General features: G+C 38.2%; 2 protein-coding genes across 4 annotated transcripts; both read left to right on the forward strand.

Moving 5' to 3' along the window:
• Window positions 1–1,165: 1,165 nt before the first annotated feature.
• On the forward strand, window positions 1,166–17,881 carry LOC135612829 (oxysterol-binding protein-related protein 2A-like). 3 transcript variants are annotated; one of them, XM_065109559.1, is made up of 11 exons: window positions 1,166–1,775; window positions 5,098–5,451; window positions 8,626–8,716; window positions 9,958–10,406; window positions 13,068–13,223; window positions 16,017–16,184; window positions 16,419–16,559; window positions 16,639–16,869; window positions 16,955–17,068; window positions 17,462–17,650; window positions 17,719–17,881. In XM_065109559.1, exons 1-10 carry the CDS (start codon window positions 1,398–1,400, stop codon window positions 17,630–17,632), a joined length of 2,253 nt encoding a protein of 750 aa, XP_064965631.1. In that variant the 5' UTR covers window positions 1,166–1,397; the 3' UTR covers window positions 17,633–17,650; window positions 17,719–17,881. The 3 variants fall into 3 exon arrangements, with proteins under 3 accessions (XP_064965631.1, XP_064965633.1, XP_064965632.1); XM_065109561.1 differs by having other exon boundaries at window positions 5,269–5,451; XM_065109560.1 differs by having other exon boundaries at window positions 1,258–1,775; window positions 17,462–17,881.
• A 382-nt stretch (window positions 17,882–18,263) lies between these two features.
• LOC135612830 (pEARLI1-like lipid transfer protein 1) lies at window positions 18,264–18,950 on the forward strand. Its single transcript, XM_065109562.1, has one exon. It carries the CDS (start codon window positions 18,307–18,309, stop codon window positions 18,718–18,720), a length of 414 nt encoding a protein of 137 aa, XP_064965634.1. The 5' UTR covers window positions 18,264–18,306; the 3' UTR covers window positions 18,721–18,950.
• The last annotated feature ends 2,284 nt before the right edge of the window (window positions 18,951–21,234 follow it).

A 21,234-nucleotide genomic window follows, 5' to 3' on the forward strand; every position in this document is an offset into this window, starting at 1 on the left:
CATCACCCAGCCCGCCTTGTTCCTCCACCAAGGGACCTCGCACAGGAGCACCCCCAACTAGCTGAACGTGATGCTGTTCTCCTCGATGTATCGAGCGCGGGAGGCGGTGCGACCAGTCCCCAACTGTTCGGGAAAATGACTGACGGAAAAAATCATGCTCGCGGTGGGGGGAGCGTGGTTGCTTTCCGCTTTTCTCGACTTCTCATTCGCTGCTGTGGGACTCATCATGCTTATCCTCGATGGTCGCTTTCGTGGCATTAAAGGATGATGACCTTAGGCATGCATGGCCCGAAGACTCCTGTTGACGACCCAGACATGTGCCTTCAGCCTCCTAATCATACGTCCTACTTATACATACGCTGCGGGAATCTTCTACTTGGTTTACGTGTGCTTTATGTGATAATAATTCATATGAAATCTCTGTTATTATTATTATTATTATTATTATGGTAAGCGGAATTGCTACGTAATTTTGTCACGTTGAGGAGCCCCAACACCTCTGTGGAAGATATTTTCCGAGAGACACGTGTTCGGTAAGCTTTGAATGCCGGGAGGGGCCGAACCCCATATGATGCAGGTCATATTCATTCATTTTGGGCTACACATGTGTGTGTGTTGTTATATGTGTTTGGGAGTCCCCAATTACCCCCCAGATTTGCATCACATTCCTCTAATTTTATTCTCATGTAAAAGAATCCATTCTCCCAAACATAGTTACCTTAAAACATTTTTAATTAATAATATATGAGAGTTGAATATATTTTAATCTTTTTTTTTATGATTTGAACGGTCTAATTAATAAACCAAATTGATCGAGAAATCAATTAATTCTCGATCAATCTAATTCCACGTTAATAACCCTGTTTTATTTCTTCCTCGTGAGGCCAGCGATTCGTATTTGCGTAAATTTAAGCTAGTAAATATGTCGATTTCCGTCATAATTATCCGCTGTTGAGTTGAAACCGTGCTATAAACGAAGCATGATTTCTATGGTCCTTTTTTGGGTGATAAAACCGTGAGTCATGCTGGTGTTGCATGGTTGGACCCATAGTACAAAGTGACATCGCTTGTACACCACTTCTTCTGCGGCTTGTGGTCCATGGGGATCAACACGTAGTAATAGTAGCAACGTCCTACATTTGAAGCGCTTAAAAATCACCATCGTCTCTCTTGCTCCTCCCCGTCCTCTGCTTCGCACGCGCACATCTCCATCACGCAAAAATCCCGTATAAATAACCCCCCAAAACGAAGCCCAGAGATTAGAACCAAATTTGCTGCGTATCCCTCTTCCCCCTTCCACCTCCTCCGCCGAGATCGGCGTGTGAACGTGGTGGACGTCGAAGTGAGGTGAACAGCCCACACGGACCCAATTCCTCGGGGGGGTATCAGCGATCGCGATGCGGGCGCGGGAGATGCCGCACCCGCTGTGCTGCATCTCCATCGACTGCCCCGGGCTCGGCGCGCGTTCGCCGGCGCCGGACAACCCGACGCCCGACCCCGACGGCGCGGGCGAGGGCCCCTCGTCCGCCGCCGTCGCTGGGATCCTCTGCAAGTGGACCAACATCGGCAAGGGGTGGCGGTACCGGTGGTTCTCCCTCCAGAGCGGCGTCCTCTCCTACTCCAAGATCCGCCGGGGGGACCCGCCGCTGGTGCCCGAGGGTTCCGGTGGCGTCCGCCTCATCGGGAGAACTGCCGCTCTGTTTTCCCAGGCTGCCGCCGGTTCCGCCACAGCTTGCCGCAAGCCCCGGAAGCCGGTGCGCGTCGTCCACCTGAAGGTAAGCGAGAAAACGATCGATCACCTTTTTTTCTAGGGAGAAGAAAACGTTGCATCTGAGGTATATTTGACGCCTAGCATCTGAGATTTTGCTATTAATCTATTCACTTATGTATGTGATCTGTCTCTCTCCAAGTCAAATCCGACTTTAGGGGTTTGGAATTTGATCCTGAATCTTTGGTTTCGTGAATGAACTTGATTATGCCTAATGCATCGTATATCATACTTGGGTTCAAGATAACCTCGCGATTTGAATTAAAAATGCTTTGAGATGAAACAGTTGAATCCAAATAAAATAAATTTAGTGAAATAAATGGACGGTTGAGATGAAGCCTGGGAAGCTAAATACTGGGAAGTGGTAGGTTTGGATTTGGGAAGGAACGGGGCAGACTCGCGTCGCTTCCTCCCCAACCCTGTTTGTCGATGGTGGAGGTGGTATTGGAATTTGGATTTGGGGAGGAGGCGGTGGCGGAGGAGGAAGAGAGGGAGAGGGAGGACGTGAACAGGGGCGCGGCTTTGTTTGCCTGTGTGATGGCGATGGGTGGTTCCTGTCGCCCTTCCTTAGGCCAAGGCGGGGGTCTTTTTTGGCGCCGCAGGGGTACCTAAATATAATTGTCGAGGGGCGAGGTGACCCCTGCCGTAGCTGCTGTTCTTGCCAGAGAGGAGAGGGTTTTGGCCTCTGCGATCGGGTTCTTTAAGTAATCAAGCCATTGTACTACGCTATTCGTGGTTGTCTTCGTTCTTCTTCTTCTTCCGCTTTGTTTTCTCCTTTCTCTTTTTCTCTCCCCTTCCTTCCATGATTCTCTTAGCTCTGCTTTATCCATGCCCTTCGACTTGTTGAGGATGTAACATGACGTGGGAAAAGTCTATTCACTGTTCGTGTTGATTCAATGGGTTGCTTCTTCCCTATCGATAGATCTTTTCGTCGTGCACTTTCCCCTCTTTGTTTGTGCTGTTTTGGTAAGAAATCTAGCTTTTGGACGTGATGCTACTGAGAAATTTCTCACCTGTTACGTCCGTGTTAAAATGATTTGCATTCCTGCTGATGTGAACGCGTACAGTGATGAATGGAGAAGGAACCTCCGGAAACGAGTTTCTGTGACTCGCGGCGCGAAAAGCGAAGCGATATATATATATATATATATATATATATATATATATATATATATATATATATATACACACACACTCTGATGACGACGCAGGAGCCGAGTAGATCGAAATTTTCTTTTATTTATTTTGTTCCTTATGCTTCGGACCATCACATTTTTCTTCGCAAAAAATGGTAGGAATATCTGAATACTTTCACCTATGGTAGCTGGCACCTGTTGGTGCTAGATTTATGGATCTCAAGACTTGGTCGCAGTGGGTGGGTTTGCCAGTATTTATGGTGAAGTTGTTTGGTAGTGGTTGTAGCGTGGCCTATCAATGTTAAGGCTGTAAAGTGCTGATGACTTTTTAGGCTCGTTAACTTATTTGCAGCTCCATACCAGAAGGAGATATGGTGGCAGCCTATGACAGGAGATCGTGTGTTGGGAGGACTTAAGTGATAAAGTTTGAGTCCTTGTGTTCTGTAACTAGAAATACTAGTGTTTGCAAGTACTGGTCCAAGGGCTAGAACTTCTATGATCTTCATGCGGAAATCTTTAGTGACATTAACTTGCTTGATCAGTCCAACTGGAAGGCTGAAATGAAATTCAACTTTTATCTTGTTCTTTTATTAAATAGACGCATAAATCTAAATTTTGGTACTATGCACTTTTGCACGTTTTAGTCATTACTTTCCTGTCACTATCATTTTATTTGGATGGTAATGCACCTGTTTCTTGAGGTTGAGGGTTCCATCACTCTGATGACACTTTGTGTGCCCATTGGTTGCTTCTTGTGCACTTCTCACCCTTATGGAGCTTATTTTGGCGCCTTGTGCATCCTGTCCAGCACTGGTTGCTGCATAAGAAAGAGTCATAACTTTCAAGTTGACTAGGTAACTCTTTTTGGAAGCTAGAGATGCGTGTACTGTGATAGACAAGAAAGTGCACCAAGTCGTAGGATGAGATTTCATTTGTGATTATGTTTCAGGTATATACTATACTAGTATCTCTTGAGATCAATTTGCTTAAAAATATATCTTTGGACCTAAGGGATTAGGCTACAAGTTCATTCTCTTTCGTCTTGAAGTAATAAATGAGTGTCAATTGGACAACTAGATGATGTTGTCACATGCAGCAGCCTAGGCCTTGCATTTAAATGGGTATTAAGAGGTGGGTTGACCATTAAAGTGTCTGGGTGGATGGATAGTCCTTGGGCAGCAAAGACACTAGTTCCATTATATCTTCTACTTAGTTGTTGCAAGTATATTTTAACATAGTGGTTAGGATGGTTCTCTTAAATGTAAAAATATTATAACTTTCAACTCTTTTACTGTCTTTTGGAAATATCTGGTGTGAATTCCCCTTAATAGTAAAAGTGCAAGAGTACTTTGTATGATTATATTTTCCTTTACAGCTTTTGGAGATAGAATGCAGCCAAAGATGCCAAAGATATCTATTAATGTCAATAACTTTGGATGATTAAAGTTATCTTCTGGGGAAACACTAATTGCTGTCTTCTTGGTGGTGTAGTTTAGCATTTTTTTGGGGGGCCAATGCAGTATGGCAACCTTCCATGCATTTTGTACTATCCATGAAGTGAACAGTTTAAATAATCAGGTTAACTGAGTAACTTTGTATGTGATAGACAGGGTTGTTGGCACACTGCACATATATAATAGTCAGTTGTCTTTATGCTTCCTATATGTGTTCTCGATATCATCTATATGTGGTACCTAAATCATGAGTGAGAAGGATAACTAACACTTGTAGCACTAATAATCCTGTTGAGTTTAAATTTGGTCCAATACAATTGCACTACTTTAATATCAATGCAAAAGTAATTACTCTCTCGTAATCATGATATGCGTGCATCATACTGATCCATTGTAGTATAATTTGTATTTTGTTATAATACATTGTCCAGAACAAAGTGTCTTAGAGAGTGTTCACTCTACTTGACCATATTCTATCAATTTATGTACATTATAATCTCTATGAGATATACATTATCTTTATGCAGTCATTTAAAGACTTCTGAGCAATTTTTTTATTATAATCTCTGTTTATTAGGATTTTTGGGATGCAATAACATGCTTCATGTGTCCCAGAAGCATGCATGAAATGAATAGCTAATGTAACTTGCTGCTGATAGAGTGTCTTAAAGCAGCATACTGCTTTGATATAAGCAAATTTTGTTTAGGTTCTACTTAAATTCTTTCGAACTTATCTCAGATTTCATCATTTCGTGAAAGTAAGACAGATGACAGAAGATTCTATATATTCTGTCCAACAAAGACACTTCACTTGAGGACTGATTTGAGCATAGATCGTGTGGCCTGGATTCAGGCTTTGATTTTAGCAACAAAAGAAACTTCAATATATAGAGGAATATCTTTCATGCAGAATGATGTATCGATTTCAACTGAAAAGCTTAGAGATCGAATGCAAGCTGAAGGATTAGATAAGTCACTCATCGAGGACTGCGAGCGGATTATGAATTCAGAGTTTTCCGAGTACCACAGACAACTGAAGCTTCGATATGAAGAGCACTTAAACTCTATTAGTACATTTCATCAACAGCTGGAGGTACTCCTTGCATAAATTAAACTAAGGCATCGCTGTTTATTTTGATATCTTAGACTGACATGATATTTTTTGTTTTTGCTAGTTCACTGTAGTCATTCAGTCTATATTTATGTTATATGCTTTTTGTTGCTGTTTTACTTCGATGATTGCAGATCATTAAACTTGCTTGGATTAAAAAAAAATTCTGAAGAGTCCAGATCAGACTGTTCTTTGTTGTGGGTATAACATTCCAATGACATAATTGTATTCAATCATTAAAATTTAATTTTCAAGCTTGTCTTTTTAGATTGTTTAGATGAGAAAAGGCCAGCCATGCACGAGGCTCCTGCCTATGCAGGATATATGGAGGGTCAAAGATTGTAGCTTTACCTTCGCAAACAAAAAAGCTTTCTTAACCCTAGATTGTAAAGGAATAATCTTACCTTGACACAATTCACCCTCTGGTTTTTATTTCGATGACATTGATTACACTATTTGATGCCTGAATATGTCATAAATGACTATATGTCCATTAACTTTAGGTGCATGGTTCCTTATGATGCTCTAGCTTTGCAAATTGAACCTTATCTCTTACCATATCCTAAAGGTCTGGATGGTCTAATATGCTTATTATCATGCAAAGTAAGGTAAAGTAATTACATTTCTTTGAAGTTATAGTTTGCTCTTTTATAGTTGCCTATGCCATAGAAAATTCAATAATTTCTTGAAAGGATTGGAATTTTGTATTTGGGTACTGTCTCGGTTGGACGAGTACATACTGTCAGTACTTGGTACACCGGTATGTACCAAAAAGGAAGGTAAAGTATGCTTATTATCATGCAAAGTGAGGTAAAGTAATTACATTTCTTTAAAGTTATAGTTTGCTCTTTTATAGTTGCCTCCATAGAAAATTCAATACTTTCTTGAGAGGATTGTAAATTTGTATTTGGGTACTGTATTGGTCGGACCAATACATACTGTCAGTACTTAGTACACTGGTATGTACCAAAAAGAAAGAAGAAGAAGTGTGAAACAGAAGGAAGACGAGAATGAGGTGAACGAAGAGGAGGAAGGGGGAAGATGGTGGAGGCAGAGGAAAGAAGAAGAGGTAAGTGGAGTAAAAGGAGGAAGAACAGGAGGTGATGGAGGAAGAGACAGAAGAGGAAGGAAGAAGAGGAGGAAAGTGGATAAAGAGAAGGCAATGGAGTAAAAGGAGGATGAACAGGAGGCGATGGAGGAAGAGGTGGAAGACGAGGGAAGAAGAGGAGGCGGTGGAGGAAGAGGAGGAGAAGAGGAGAAAGTGCACCCGAGGTCAGCGGTGCACGTTGGGCAGAAGGGAGGTAGCAGCGGCAGGTTGTGATTTCAGGTAGTAGTGATGGCTCAGAGAAGAGCTCGTGAATTGAAGCAGATATACTTTTTTTTTTTTCAATTGACCGGATTGGATTGTCCGAAATTGGGGTGGTCCACGTCTCAATTCAGGCTTGGACCAGTAACTACCAGTTGGTATGAGCTAAGTGGGCGAAACTGCATTGACTGCTTTCTTGTATAGTCCAGTCACTAGATCTTTATTTTCGCTTTTGAGATTACTGTACAGGCATGTGGGTCATGTTCTATTTGTCCTTCGACTCTTTTGTGCCTTGGTGATTAATATTGTTCCCCGTGCTAGTTATTATTTCTCCAGTTAGCTTGTCTATTAAAAATGAGCAGATTCATGGAAGGTAGACCTTTGTGAGAATTTGCTGAAACTGCTAAAAAGAAAGGTATACTAGCTAATTGTTCAGATGTTGTGGTCTTCCTTTAATGTCATGGAGAGCAACCGATAATTTATGCTCTAATTTTTATGCATTTTTCCAGTTACCTTTATGTTTGTCTTTAGTTACTGTCAGTCAACCTGAGATAAATCGAACTGTCTGGTTAAGTAAATCATACATGGAAAAAGGCCAAATTGTCATCATGCAAACAACAAAATAGTATGATAATTGTGTTGGCTTCATGGAAATTGTGCCCATGTTGGTGGTAATGTGGAAGCCCAATATAGATTGCATGGCCGCTATGTGATGATGATGGAGCATCCACATGGCACATGAGTGGTTGAGCTTTGTCCATCGTGGTCATGCATTTGCCATATCATCACTATATCAAAGTTATGTTGCTTGGTAATATGTTTATGCCAACATGATGGAGAGCCATGACATGCTTGCTTTAGTAGAGATGATTGAAACCATTTGAAATTTTTTACAGTATTTTAAATAGAAGGTACAATCAAGGTTTACAATTTCGATCTATGCTAGTGTACCGACCAATGGTCGGTATGGTATGTACCAAGGCATACCGATGATACACTAGGGCGTACTGATCGTATGCCAAAAAAATAAAATATAGCTCCAAAAATATCTGGAAAATAAAAAAAAGTTAGATTAGGATTTTTAAGTTGGAAATAAATATAAATTTAGTATAATTTTAGCGAAAATAATCTAAATTACGAAAGAATAGTGACACGTTTTTTACGAGCTTTGAGGAGTAGCTTTGTGGTACGTTTTGAACCGTCATTCGATTAATATTTAATTATCTACAAAGAAATAATTTAAATTGTTAGATGTGAGTGAGAATGAGTCTGAGAGAGTTGAAGAGATTGAGAAAATGATATGAGTTGAAAAAAGAGAGAGGAAAAGGTTTAAAAACCCTTCCCTAGGTTCAAATGGTCAATTTAACTATTTGAAATAGAGCGATCTCAACACTTGATTTGTAACAATCAAAATCCAATCATTACCGATTGGTACAGGTCGGGAATTGTTAGATTTCGATCGTTACCGCCAGGTACAGACCCTGTATCACTCGATACAAGATTAAGTTATGGTACCACCTGGTAAAGGGTGATTCACGTACTGGTCCCCTGTCGGACCAATATATACCGCCCATACCGAGTGGTACGGGTTGGTACTGCAAATCCTGGGTACAATAGTGAGTTTTAAGGCATAGCTGACAGCATACTAATGGGATTCATGTTGGAGAGTGCATATGGTATGTTAACAGTATTTGTAAGGATATACATGTTCTTTTGAGCTTTGGAGGGGTATAGAGGATAATCTAACTCTGCCATGGTTACACAACAAATTTTCTTTTTTTCTCATTGGTTTGAGGAAATGGTTTGTTTCTGAATATATTGTTTCTAAGGATCTTTATCTACATATGCAGGAAATTGATGTAGAAGATCTGGCAACTAGTGAAGGCCAATTGCAGTTAACTAAGTATGACTACTCCAGTTCTGGGCATGAAAAATATAATGGTACTTACCACTCTAGTTTTTGTCCGTGTCAATCCAAGAAATAGGACAACAACATATGCTTCTTTCAACCAGTACTCTTGTTTTTCTTTTTTATTTTGTTTTGGTCATGTTTTAGATTATGTGTAATTTTGGGAGGTTTCTTACTAGCTGAAACTTTTGGGAAGAACAATAGAAAAAAGTCATCTCATGCTGATGTCAAAGTAGGTTAAGTATCTTAGACCTGCATCTGTTTTCTCCCCTTTTTTATTTAATCTTTCTGCTTACATGGGTCTGTCGCAAAGTCCATCAGCCTTTAGTTGACTCGAACCATCATATTTCACTTGAATTCATGTGCGAAGCCCATTAATACTTTAACCCTTAATCACCTTGAACATGTTCTCTTTTTCATCCATCTTTCGTGTTGGAGGGTGGTAGGTATGTTGGCATTATATGTGATTATGTGGAATTTGGGCCCCTTTTTCTACTAGATTAAGCTTTTTGGGAGCACACAATTTGACCTTTTCTTTTTTATTTCCTATTTTCTTGGATCCATTGTTGGCTTAAGTTAACTTATTAGAGTGTAGCAACAAAGCTAACTGGTACTAGTGGCACTGTTCTTTCACTTCTTGTGGACAAAGTGGTGCTACTCTGATAAGTTCCAACTCTCTCTCTCTCTCTCTCTCTCTCTCTCTCTCTCTCTCTCTCAGTCTCTCACTCTCTCTCTCATCTCTCAGCTTTGACTATTACTAGACATGCAGATGACACCATTACAATATCAAGCAGCATATGTATGGTTGCTTTTATACTTCTCTAGCATATAATCTTTCTCATAATAGCTTCCAATCATTATGCAACTTACTTTAATTGGTTGCATATACTATAGGAAAAATGATTTAGATTTGTATTGCTGACAACTTCTTTAATCATATGATCCTTCCTTGTCACATTTCTAGTTAAGTCATTCATTATTTGGTCAAATATGTTTGAAGAGCTAATGGTGCTTAATTAAAAAAACAATTGGGTAAATTAGGAATTAACTGTCATTTATCTAGAATCTGATGGAATAATTATAAAATTAATTATTTGGATTTAGAAACTGAAAATTAAGATAATGTGTTTAACTCTATCAATTTAATAATAATTATCAAAATAAATTAAAGTAGTTGTGGTTTTTCATTTTATACCATACTTGAACTTTTGTTGTCATAAAAGTATATTTTAAATTTCTGTTTTCCTTCCTCATATCTGTCTATTCTGATCAGAGTACAGTACCACTGAATCATCTGATGATGTTGAAAAGCAAGAGCTTGATGAATTGTCGGATGAAGATGAGCTTTCCTTTTTTGACACAAATGAGTGCTTTGGTGATTCTGCAATTACCTGTGCTTCTAAAGTAACAGCCTCAAATGATTTTGATAGGATTTCTGTAATGGAGGATAACCATTTTGATTCAAAGATAATGGATGTTGAGTCACAGCTTGAATATCAGAACATGCTGCTACATATTAGGTGGCGGAAGAAATTACCGGACCCTATTGAGAAGGAGAAAAGTGTTAGCCTTTGGTCAATGATCAAAGATAATGTTGGAAAGGATCTTACAAGAGTATGCCTTCCTGTTTACTTTAATGAACCGTTGTCTTCACTTCAGAAATGCTTTGAAGACTTGGAGTACTCATATCTATTGGATCAAGCATATGAATATGGGAAAAAGGTAGTGCATTACATCCACCTGTCCTTGGAATGAAGTTTTTGTGTTTCTGGATTTTTATATATATTTCAATAATATAAGAGAAATAAGCAAATCCATCCATGAATTCTTTCATTTATTTAGATTGTTTTATCTTTTATCAAAGATATATATGGAAAAGTTCTGCTACTTTACCTTTCTTGAACAAAAATGTGGTAGGTGCAGAAAACTCTATACCAAACTTTATCAGTGTCTTTGTTGACAGGTGAAAAATGGTTTTGATATTGCAAATTCTTATAACTCTTATTTCTTCATTTTTATTGTTTGCTTTTGGACTTTTCACTAGAATATTTTTTTGCAGATTTGAATTTCTAAGAAGAATAATTGCTCAGTATCAACTTTGTATTTGGTAGGATTATGACCGAAAATATAAAATGCGACATTAGACAGGACATGAGAAAAATAAAAGGTATAATTAAAACAAATGTGTGATTATAGTATGTCCTTCAGGTTCCAAAGAAAATTATAGTAGATAGGTCATAGGTGGAGGGCTAGTGATGATTAAAGATCAGAATATCGGTTGTTAACAAAACAATATAAAGTAAGTTAATGTTGCCGAGGAGGAGGATGCATGGGATTATTATAAGCATAGAGTAAATAGTGAAAAATTAGATTGAGGATAAAGTAAATTTGTTTAACATGTTATGCCCAAGGAAGACTTATAGATGAGCTTACTGAATAAGATGTATTAATTAGGATTAATGGTGCAAGGATAGCTAGAAGATGATCTAAGCAGACTTTATTGGAAATAAAAAAGTAATTTGATAGCTGTTAGTTTGATCAAGGATATTGTCTTCAACAGAGATCAATATGGTAATAAATGCATTCCCAAAGGATTTGAACATTATGGCTTGTTTTTTCATTGTAATGATTATTTCAGATAGATCATTAATATAGTTCTTCGGAGGGTCATATTAATACTGTTCTTTACATCACAAAAGTTTCCCAATTGAAACATATTAGTAGTAGTCTTTGACAAAGACTTTTGTTGGTGAAGTTTTCTTGAACAGAATTGCTGTTGGAATGACAATTCATGTATTCTTTACATTATAAGATTTGCTCTTATGTATTGTTGATAAATATAGTTCTTTTGATCTAGAATTTCAAAATTTTCCATCCAGTGGCTCAAAATATTGCAGTCTTGCTAGCAGTTGCAGATGAGCTGATGTTTTCATACACGAGGTTGCTAGATCTAGTGAAGTTTTTAATGGTGCAGTTTTAAGGATCCTTGTTAGACATGTTATAAGATCTGAAAATAAAGATCTTTTTCAATACTAGCACCTTGTTCCCTTGCGTAGTATCAAGTATTTGTTGGAGAAAATTTGGAATTTATTCTCTACACTCTGTAGTGTTTGTCTTTTTACAAGGCCATCTCTAAGTTCAGCCTCAAGCTTCTGGTTAGTTTACTGCCAAAAGATTAAAGTGAATATACTGCATCATCATGCTAGTTAGTCTATCCATGGTTCGTCTAACAGCATTTAGTTATATGACCCTTGGTACGTGAAACCATGATAATCTAACTTGTGAAATGTGATAAATTTTCTATGATCTTTAGAAAGATCAATCTAGATATTTTCTGGGGTTTAAAGTTTTTGGCCTTTTGCTTTTCTGGTAGCATAGAGGCTTCTGAGGAAACCCAATCAATGCAGGATAACATGTAAAAGCACTGCTCAAGTAAAGCTCACTAAAAATTGTCTGATCTAGTTCTTTTTTTTGCCTGGAGTTTAAAGTCATTTGTGTATCTGCTAATAAGAGACCTTTGAGGACAAGTATCAGAAGAGGAATAAAACATAAAACCAACTAAGTAGAACTTGATAGAGAATTTTGTGTGCATGTAAGCTTCCATGCTAAATGAAATTTGGAGTATTGAAATTTAACCTGGGATTAAAACCATCAAGATATTCTCACATCTAATAAGATGTGCCTGCAAGGGAACAGCTGATCTACAAAATTGTTTGTCCTTGTGAGCTGATCACCTGTAATAGTCAAGCAATTGTTTAGCACTGTGCATGATGATGAGATTGAAGGATCAGAAATATAAAATAACCTACTATAGCATCTCATAGAGAAAGAATATTAATGGTTGAATATTTGGAACATAAGGGATTGGGGATTCCAGAATGAAAAGGTATATTGCTAAGGTTAACTAGAAATGACACTACCAAATATGAAACCAGAAGTAGGTGTACAGCCTTAAGTTAAAAATTGATGATTAGGCCTCAAAGAAAATTCACCAAACGCATATACTAATATTAAATCAATACCTGATTCAGATGTGTAAACTACACATTTGCAATATGTGATATCTGTGATATAAGTAATATATGCTTTTTTGGTCTTAGTTTGTTAAGTCCATGTACATAAGATAAATGATTATGGGAAATGTACCATTTGTTATGTTTGTTCTTTTTCCTGAGTAAATAAAAACTGATAATGATTCTCTACTACAAAAATTGGAGTTCCATCCTGAAATGGATTTGTAACATGTGCTGTCTGCACTAAGTTTAAAAGATTAAAATCCTAACCTGTATGTACCTGTAGGCAAGATGGTATTTACATGGCTTGTAACTGCAAAGTTCTTGATTAACCTAACATGTTTTTCTTATGCTGAACTTTTGTATTTAGGGGAACAGTCTTATGAGAATTCTGAATGTAGCTGCCTTTGCAGTCTCTGGATATTCTTCTAGTGATGGTCGTCTTTGCAAACCTTTCAATCCTTTGTTAGGAGAAACATATGAAGCAGACTACCCTGAAAAAGGAGTCCGCTTCTTTGCTGAAAAGGTAGGTTTCGGGACTATGATGTAAAGTTCAAGCATTCATCTCATTGCTTTAATATGCAGCACTATATCTTCATCAATTATATGAGTTTTATCAATCATCAAGATATTATCCAGGCTAACAACAGAGTTCTACATAAGAAAACTAAAATCATGCAAGAAAAAAAAGCTCATTTGTTATGTTTACAACATGTAACTATCAATGTGGACCACTAGTGACTCTGTTGCATTTCTGATTTGTACCTTTTTGAAGGAAAACATAGATTACATATAAGATTCATGAGAGTATATACAGTTATTTTTTAGAGTTATGAATAGTCTTGATTGCAAAATTAACAAACTTGGAGGGGATACAAGCATTGTTTACGAGAATACAATTGCGATTTGGAGAATTGGTCAGCTTGGATTAGCATGATTGACATTGTTTGAGAATTAGCAAAAGAAGACAAATTTTATAAAAATAAAAATATTATATGCTCAAAGGTTCCTTGACATTCATATTTTACTAAATATCTAACTCCGTTATTAAACATGGAATTAAAATAAAAAAGACAAGTAGCAATGAAATACATTTAAATATAAACATATTGAAATTATTTAATACCATGAACTACGTAAGTGAGTTAGTAGTATTACTATTTTCTTAAAAAAAAGGTGGAATAGGATCCCTCATGTTTACGTTTTTAATTTGTAAATAAGAGAAAATTCAAGTTGTCTGGGAGAAAGAGTATAAGGAGTTGCAGACAGTCGACTAGAGTAAAAGTTCCTTCGACTAGAGTAAAGTGTCCCCAAAATGTTACAGTATACACACTAAAAATAGAAGAAAAGAAACCCAAAGCATAGAGTTAACTTTGTGTATTGCAATGGTTTCTGCTCACAACTTCATCAACATCCGTTGAATGATCAGGAAAATGATTTCCAGGCTTCTTTCTTTCTGATACCAACAACACCAAGCTATGGTGAGGTCTCTAGTTATTCACTAATGCTTGTTTCTTATTCTATTCTTTTTCTTAGAAACCCTCTTCATCCATCTCAGCATCACACTGTTTCTTTTTTTTATTTATTAACTACTTAACATTCTAATACTGTAATACATAAAATAGAGCAGTCTTGCAATTTATTATCTTAAGAAGCACACAATGATCACAAAAATCTGGTCCTGATAACATCACTCTTTGATTATGTGACCAATATCTTCTACAGTCTATTCTTTTGAAGATTAGATTTAAGATTTTTGAATTTTTTGCATTGGAGAATTATTTTGTCTATGTTGTTAATTAACTAAATTTGTGGTTTGCAAATTCAATTATATATTTCACCATCCTTCATATACTACATCTTGTAAATCTGGTACATTTTGTGCTATTCAACTTTGCTGGTGTCGCTCTAGCCTTAGCTTTGACTGACAGTGTAGGCATGTTATAAGTGGAGCATGGTATCTTTAGCTTAAGGCAAAGAATTGAGGTAAAACTTGTGGGTGAGACAGGAAGTTATATTCTCCTCTCTGGCAAACACTTTAGACTTGCAACAAGATGGAGTCTTCTGCTTTGCTTAGGTGTGTCTTCTCTTGTCCGTTACTGAACAACATAGGAAAGGTATGCAGACAATTGAGATGTTGGGGTGGAGCACTAACTGAGCTTGCTGGAGTTGAGTAATCCATTTTGAATACCTTAGTCGAAGGAATTTAAATATTTCTCCCTGATAAGTTCTGCCCCATTATGTAGGTCAATTCAATTCACCCATGGTTGACACCCTAGTGTCTGGTTTTGGTCTTGGTCTTAGTAGTGATTTAACTCATCACATTTTTTGCCTAGTACAGGCAAAATGGATTAAAACTTAGAATTTATGTTGTGACAGTTTCAGGGGCATATGCGTCTGCATGTTAACTACTCTTTTGAACTATCAATTAATTTATAATATGTATAAGATCTGTTAATTGTTTCTGACTTGTGAACCAGAACCGTTGCTGATTTGGAAGGAGCATGTTTAGCAATTATTTTACTCAAGAAAAAAAAAAGTAGATGAAAATTTTGAGTATGTACTTGTATCTATGCAAATATTCTTCTGAGAAAAAAATCTAGCAGCAGAAGTGTTGCAACATTTGGATCTTCAACTTTTCACAAGCAACATACTGGATTCACACAACATTGTTGTTCTTTGCTTCCATCAGTCATATTAGCTTGTGTTGTATTTGGTATCATGAATATTTTACTCAAGTATGGAATCATGATATGGTGCTTGGCAAGTTTCTTACTTGATAAAAAAATTGGCAAAAAAGTCTTATATCATTTATATGTGAATATTCATCTGTTAAAAAACAAATCTAGCGACAGAAGTATTTGAAATTTGGATCTTTTTATATTTTAGAAGAAACTTAACTTGATTCACCCAACATTTACTTGCTTATGGAAATGGGCATGACGTGGCATTCTTTGTTTCCCTCAGAATATTAGGATGTGTTGCCTTTGGAATCACTATTCAAACTCTCAGAATTTCATATGTTATTGAAATTTATTTTGAAACAAAATCTAGATATTTTCCCACATCAAGGGTTAAATAAAAATCATCTGGTAGATCTTTTTTAACTTGTTCACATTATGCTTGCTTATTTATTTATGAATTTGGTTAATTTATAAGATGCACCATTGTTTCATCCCATCCCTCATTTGATGTTTTGGTTTCATCTTTCAAATTAGCCAACACAAACATGTGTGCCTAATTCCATGTACGACTTTATTTGATGTTATTTATTAGAGATAAAATGCCTGAAAATGAGGTTGCTCACTAAACTTACTAGGTTAGTCACCATCCTATGCTCATCGCCTGCCATTGTGAAGGCAGAGGTTGGAAATTCTGGGGAGACAGCAACCTCAGGAGTAAATTTTGGGGGCAATCCATACAACTAGATCCTGTTGGTGTATTGACGTTGGAATTTGATGATGGTGAAATTTTTCAATGGAGCAAGGTATGTTCCACGATGCAAAATCATTTTCAAGATCATATTCTTCTGTAAACAATATAGATCCATGTTACCTTGTCAAACATGTTCACAAGTTTTGAAATTTACTTTTATCTCTAAAATATTGTACGTTTCTCTTGTCATGCCATCCGACACAAGCTTTGCAAACTACTCATCATCATGAGAAAAGTAATAATACTTTACTGGCCTGTCAAATAAGTTATCTGGTTTCCTGTTTAGGTCACAACAACCATCTATAACCTAATTCTTGGTAAGGTATACTGCAATCACCATGGTACAATGAACATCTTGGGCAACCAGCAATATTCTTGTAAATTGAAGTTCAAAGAGCAGTCACTCCTTGACCGCAACCCTCGCCAGGTAAGGAATGAGATTTTGCTGCATATGATCCAGGCTTATCAAGTTCTTCTAGTGACTGGGGCCACATTCTTCCACAAAGGTGCAAGGCTTTGTTGAGGATATTAAGGGAACAAAAGTTGCTACTTTGTTAGGAAAATGGGATCACAGCATGTACTACTCACTGAGTGACAAAATCTTGAAGTCGAAGGGCTCTGTTTTGACAGAAAATTCAGCGTTGTTATGGAAAAGGAATAAACCTCCAATTGATCCCACTCGATACAATTTGACATCATTCGCTATTACACTAAACGAGCTGACATCAGAACTGACGGTAGATATCACATGCAATTTTCTTGTTAAATATCTGTTTGTCTTTTCCTTTTGTGCTGATTGGGTGTATCTGATCATGGACTAAGGAAAAACTTCCACCTACTGATTCAAGACTCCGGCCAGATCAGCGATATCTTGAGAATGGGGAGTATGAAAAGGCAAATGCAGAAAAACTACGATTGGAGAATAGGCAACGGATGGTAATATTCCATAGTTTTCTTAAGCTTATACAGTCATATGAATGAGTCTTTGCTGTTTCTTAATCTCTCAATTACTGGGAATTTGACTGTTATCTTTTATGATATGCCATCCAGCTTTACGAGGATTTTTTTTTTTTCCGGCCCAATTCTATGTAAAACGTTTTGACTGCAAGGCTTTCCCTTCTTCCACTAATTGCTTGCTGATAAGACTCCCAACGCTAATTGCCTGGAACTTACCTACAATAAATGTACGGAGTTCCTGAGAGTTGAAGTGGTTTCATGTACAAAATGCATTGTGTTCATAGGCACCGTGTTCGTTGAGTTCCGGAAGTTTTAAGTGTAGTGTTAAAACATTGGCACAACATTCACGGTACATTTTATGTTTCCATGCAGTCAAGGAAGTTGCAGGAGAACGGGTGGAAGCCGAGATGGTTTCGAAGGGATAGCGAGCACGAGACGTTCCATTACATAGGTGGATACTGGGAAGCAAGGGAGAAGAACAAATGGGAAGATTGCATGGACATATTTGGTGAGTTCCCCAATGATGCGATGGTTGTACCCTAGCAAGAACGCAGCAATCAGGTTGGTGTCATGTGCTGTTCAATTCACTTGCTTCAGATACAGCACTTACGTGTAGCACAAATCTGCAGATGGCTTGTGAACTTTGTGTGCCAATGGAGATGCTGATTCAGAGTATGCTTATATGTAACTGCTTATTCTTTGGTTGTTTGATTTTGTCATTCAGTTGAGAACAAGCGGACATTCTTTGTAAATCAATTATCTCATCTTATTGCTCCTTTGTGATTAGCACAATTCAATGTTCCATGGCGATCATGCTAAAATATCTTGAAGCTACCTAATACTCCGTTATTTGGTCTTTCTACATTTTGACTTGTATGTCCTCTGCCAGTAAAATCTATGTTATCTGAGATGAAAATAACCAACGAAAGCTCCTTGCGTGGTCCTGTTGATGACTTCTATCCGGATGGGTTTCTTTCATTGCTGCAGTCTAATGCAGAAGTTGACACAGATCTGTAAAGAGAATCCCCCGATGACAGGTAGAAGAAGAATGCCTCCAGATCTTGTCCAAGCACGCGACATGGGGGTGCTCCAAAGCCGTCCGCACTCTGCCAGCTATACCCTCACATGCCGTTGTCTCTCGCTCTTCCTCGCCTTATAAGTACCGCCTGCACACCACACCCGAGCCACCCACGCGGAACACTTGGCACAGTGAGGCCATGGCCGCCACCATGCTCTCGACCTCGGTCGCCTTCTTCCTCGCGCTCAGCCTCCTCTTCCTCACTCTCACCAACGTCCGTGGCTTGTGCCCTATGCCTAGGCCGCCACCGATCCGGAGGCCGCCACCGATCGTGAGGCCGCCACCGCCCAGTGTTAAATGCCCCGTCGACACCCTCAAGTTTGCCGCCTGCGCCAACGTGCTCGGCGGCTTGATCAACTTCGAGATCGGGACGCCGCCGAAGGAGCCCTGCTGCAGTCTACTGGGAGGGCTCGCCGACGCCGAGGCCGCCCTCTGCCTGTGCACCGCCCTCAAGGCCAACGTCCTCGGCCTCAACCTTAACATACCCATCAGCCTCAGCCTGCTCGTGAACTACTGTGGCAATGGCGTGCCCGCCGGCTTCCAGTGCCCCTAGAAACGTCTCTCAGTCTTCCTGTCAAGTGAATCTTCGTAAGCATTTCTTGTTGCCGTATCTGTTCCTAACCATCTACTCTGGTGTAGCTTTCTTTGTTCTCTTTGCATGTTATCTCAGCAAGCATGTCGCTTGTGATGCATGCGGACTGTGACTCGTGCTTGGTGTGGTAGTGTATTCTGCTTCGTGTTCAAGTGAACGCTCAAGTGTAATAAGACTTGTGCTTCGTTTCATGAAGCTATCTTGTTTCTGTGATTTATACGTGGGAACGAGCTAACTTTGTACGCGTATAAACTTATGTCAAACAAAATATAAGCTAATTAATTTGCATAAAATTATCTATAAATTCATGCAAATAATAGTATAAATGCAGGACTCTCAATGATATGATTTGACTTAACTAAATATAATAATATAAAATTATAAATACAAATTTAAATAATCTTAACTTAACTAAGCATATGACTTTTTTTTTCCTATCTCAACGACGATAAAAGATCCAACTTTATCATTTTATTATTACTCTTATTACTCTTGTGAGATCAAAAAGCTTACTAATGTGAACCACTTACGAATAAAGTAATTATTAAGATCACTCTATTGCAAGGTGTGTAAAAGATTTCTCACACAAATGTCATATGAGGTAGAACAAATATTAATAAAGATCATAATTAATTATTGTTAAATTTAATTATGCATAATGCATTGCAATTTAGATCCAAAGATGCTGAGTAAGTTATCATTTTTTCCTTAGCATTTTGGAGGCCACAAATATTTTTGCATGCAATTCATCTTGTGTACAAGTACTGCAAAGAGTGAATCAAAGAGGAACACACGTACAGAAAAGAAAAGCACCAAGGAATCCAACAAAAATTGCCCTACAAAGGAGTGCAGGAAGATAGCTATCTAGGGTTTGATATCCGAAAATTTTTCGGAAGGATGGTAATGCTTCAAACTGCTAGAGAGGAGAAATAACAGAGAAGAAGAGAGAGGTGGAGGAATTAAAACTTGTATTTGAAGATGCATTACATTGTCATGTACTTCATAAAGATGCCAAACCAAGAGTTGGGTTCGTAGGTTACGGATAAGAACCAAAATCTTGAACCAATTAGTAATCCTCCGTCAACTCAAACTTTCCTCACACCTAATTTCTTTGGTTTGTGTATAATCAACTTTGAGAGAGAGAGAAAGAGAGAGAGAGGTGCGCTCTTCCACCTGTGACAGTATTGTGGTCCTTTACACCGTGTCCAGTGAGTTGGTACGATTTACTTCGATTCTGATAATGTAAGGACGTCATGCGGGTTTCTAAGTAAAGAATGAGAGGACAAGGTCGAGAAGGGGCTGGCGTCTCCTAAGTTGACCTAAAGTAGGGCTTCGATTGTCTCTTCTTTGCACGACAGGTCAGTGAATGTTTGAGAGAAAATTTTTTTACTCAATCCCTGTTGAGCTCAAATCAATTTTTTTTTTTTTTGAAGTATTCGAGAACCGATCCCGTGGTGCTAGTCAGGCGGTGGATCGAATGTAGGTTGTTAATGGTTGTCGATACTTCGAATAATCGATATGTATGCTTCGAATAGCGCAAGTCGACCTGTATGGTTCTACGCAATGTGGTACCATCTTGTATGATCCTGGGCGGTGCGATTACTACTGTGCATCATTATCGAGTATGCTATGTCACTTCGAGGTCATACTGTATGCAGGTGCCACATCGACTTCGAGGTGCCACGTCAATTGCTACTGTAAGGGTAAGGGTGGTACCAAAATATTCTTTATCATTTTCTCCATGGTGCCTTTAGGCAAGTGCAATCCATCATGGTAGGTTTTCTATTCCAAGCTATGCAACCTGAGCACCTATTCCATCGTGAAGGGTCTCTCTTGGCTGAGTTGTTAAATCTTGGATTTTGATAATGAAATCAATTGATGAAGTTATGATCTAACGAGAGTTTGAGTGATGCAAGACTAACTCCGATCATAGAAAGACAAATTAATTAAAGCAAGAAAAATCAGATGTTGGGCCAAAATGGAGCATGTTAGAGATTGAACGTCGAACTAGAGAATTGGTCGATATGCTAGAAGATAGACTTCATGTTGTGAGTTCGGGCATCGAGTCAAAAGGATCGAACATTATGCCAAAAAAATCAGATGTTATGATAGATCAACATACCAATAGATCGGGCAATACATCGAAAGAGAGAATGATGTGCCAAAAGATCAGACGAAGCGTTGGATGAACCAATGGCATACTGGATAACATAGGATTCATGCTTGTAATCATGTGTATTTTGATCGAAATAGTTTAAGTTATAACTGAGTCGATTTTGGGTATAACTATGTCAACTCAATTAGGGACCTATTGGGCATGAATCAAGGTTGATTTGGGCTTATTAGAATGCCCATTCAATGACCAATAGTTGGGTCAAGCAGTGGTACCACCAGACCAGGCGGTGGAACCGCCTATGAGCTAGAACATATGAAATGTATGTTTTCTGGAAGACTTGGCGATGGTACTAATAGTGC

The sequence above is a fragment of the Musa acuminata genome, chromosome BXJ2-5 (assembly GCF_036884655.1).
Source record: "Musa acuminata AAA Group cultivar baxijiao chromosome BXJ2-5, Cavendish_Baxijiao_AAA, whole genome shotgun sequence".
NCBI lineage: Eukaryota > Viridiplantae > Streptophyta > Magnoliopsida > Zingiberales > Musaceae > Musa > Musa acuminata.

Bases quoted from the DNA above. Each gene is read 5' to 3' on its own strand.
- LOC135612829 (XM_065109559.1), top strand. From the start codon at position 1,398: ATGCGGGCGCGGGAGATGCCGCACCCGCTGTGCTGCATCTCCATCGAC. The intron at 5,452-8,625 runs GTACTCCTTGCA...CTACATATGCAG, and splicing joins CATTTCATCAACAGCTGGAG to GAAATTGATGTAGAAGATCT. The intron at 16,560-16,638 runs GTAAGGAATGAG...TCTTCCACAAAG, and splicing joins TTGACCGCAACCCTCGCCAG to GTGCAAGGCTTTGTTGAGGA.
- LOC135612830 (XM_065109562.1), top strand. From the start codon at position 18,307: ATGGCCGCCACCATGCTCTCGACCTCGGTCGCCTTCTTCCTCGCGCTC.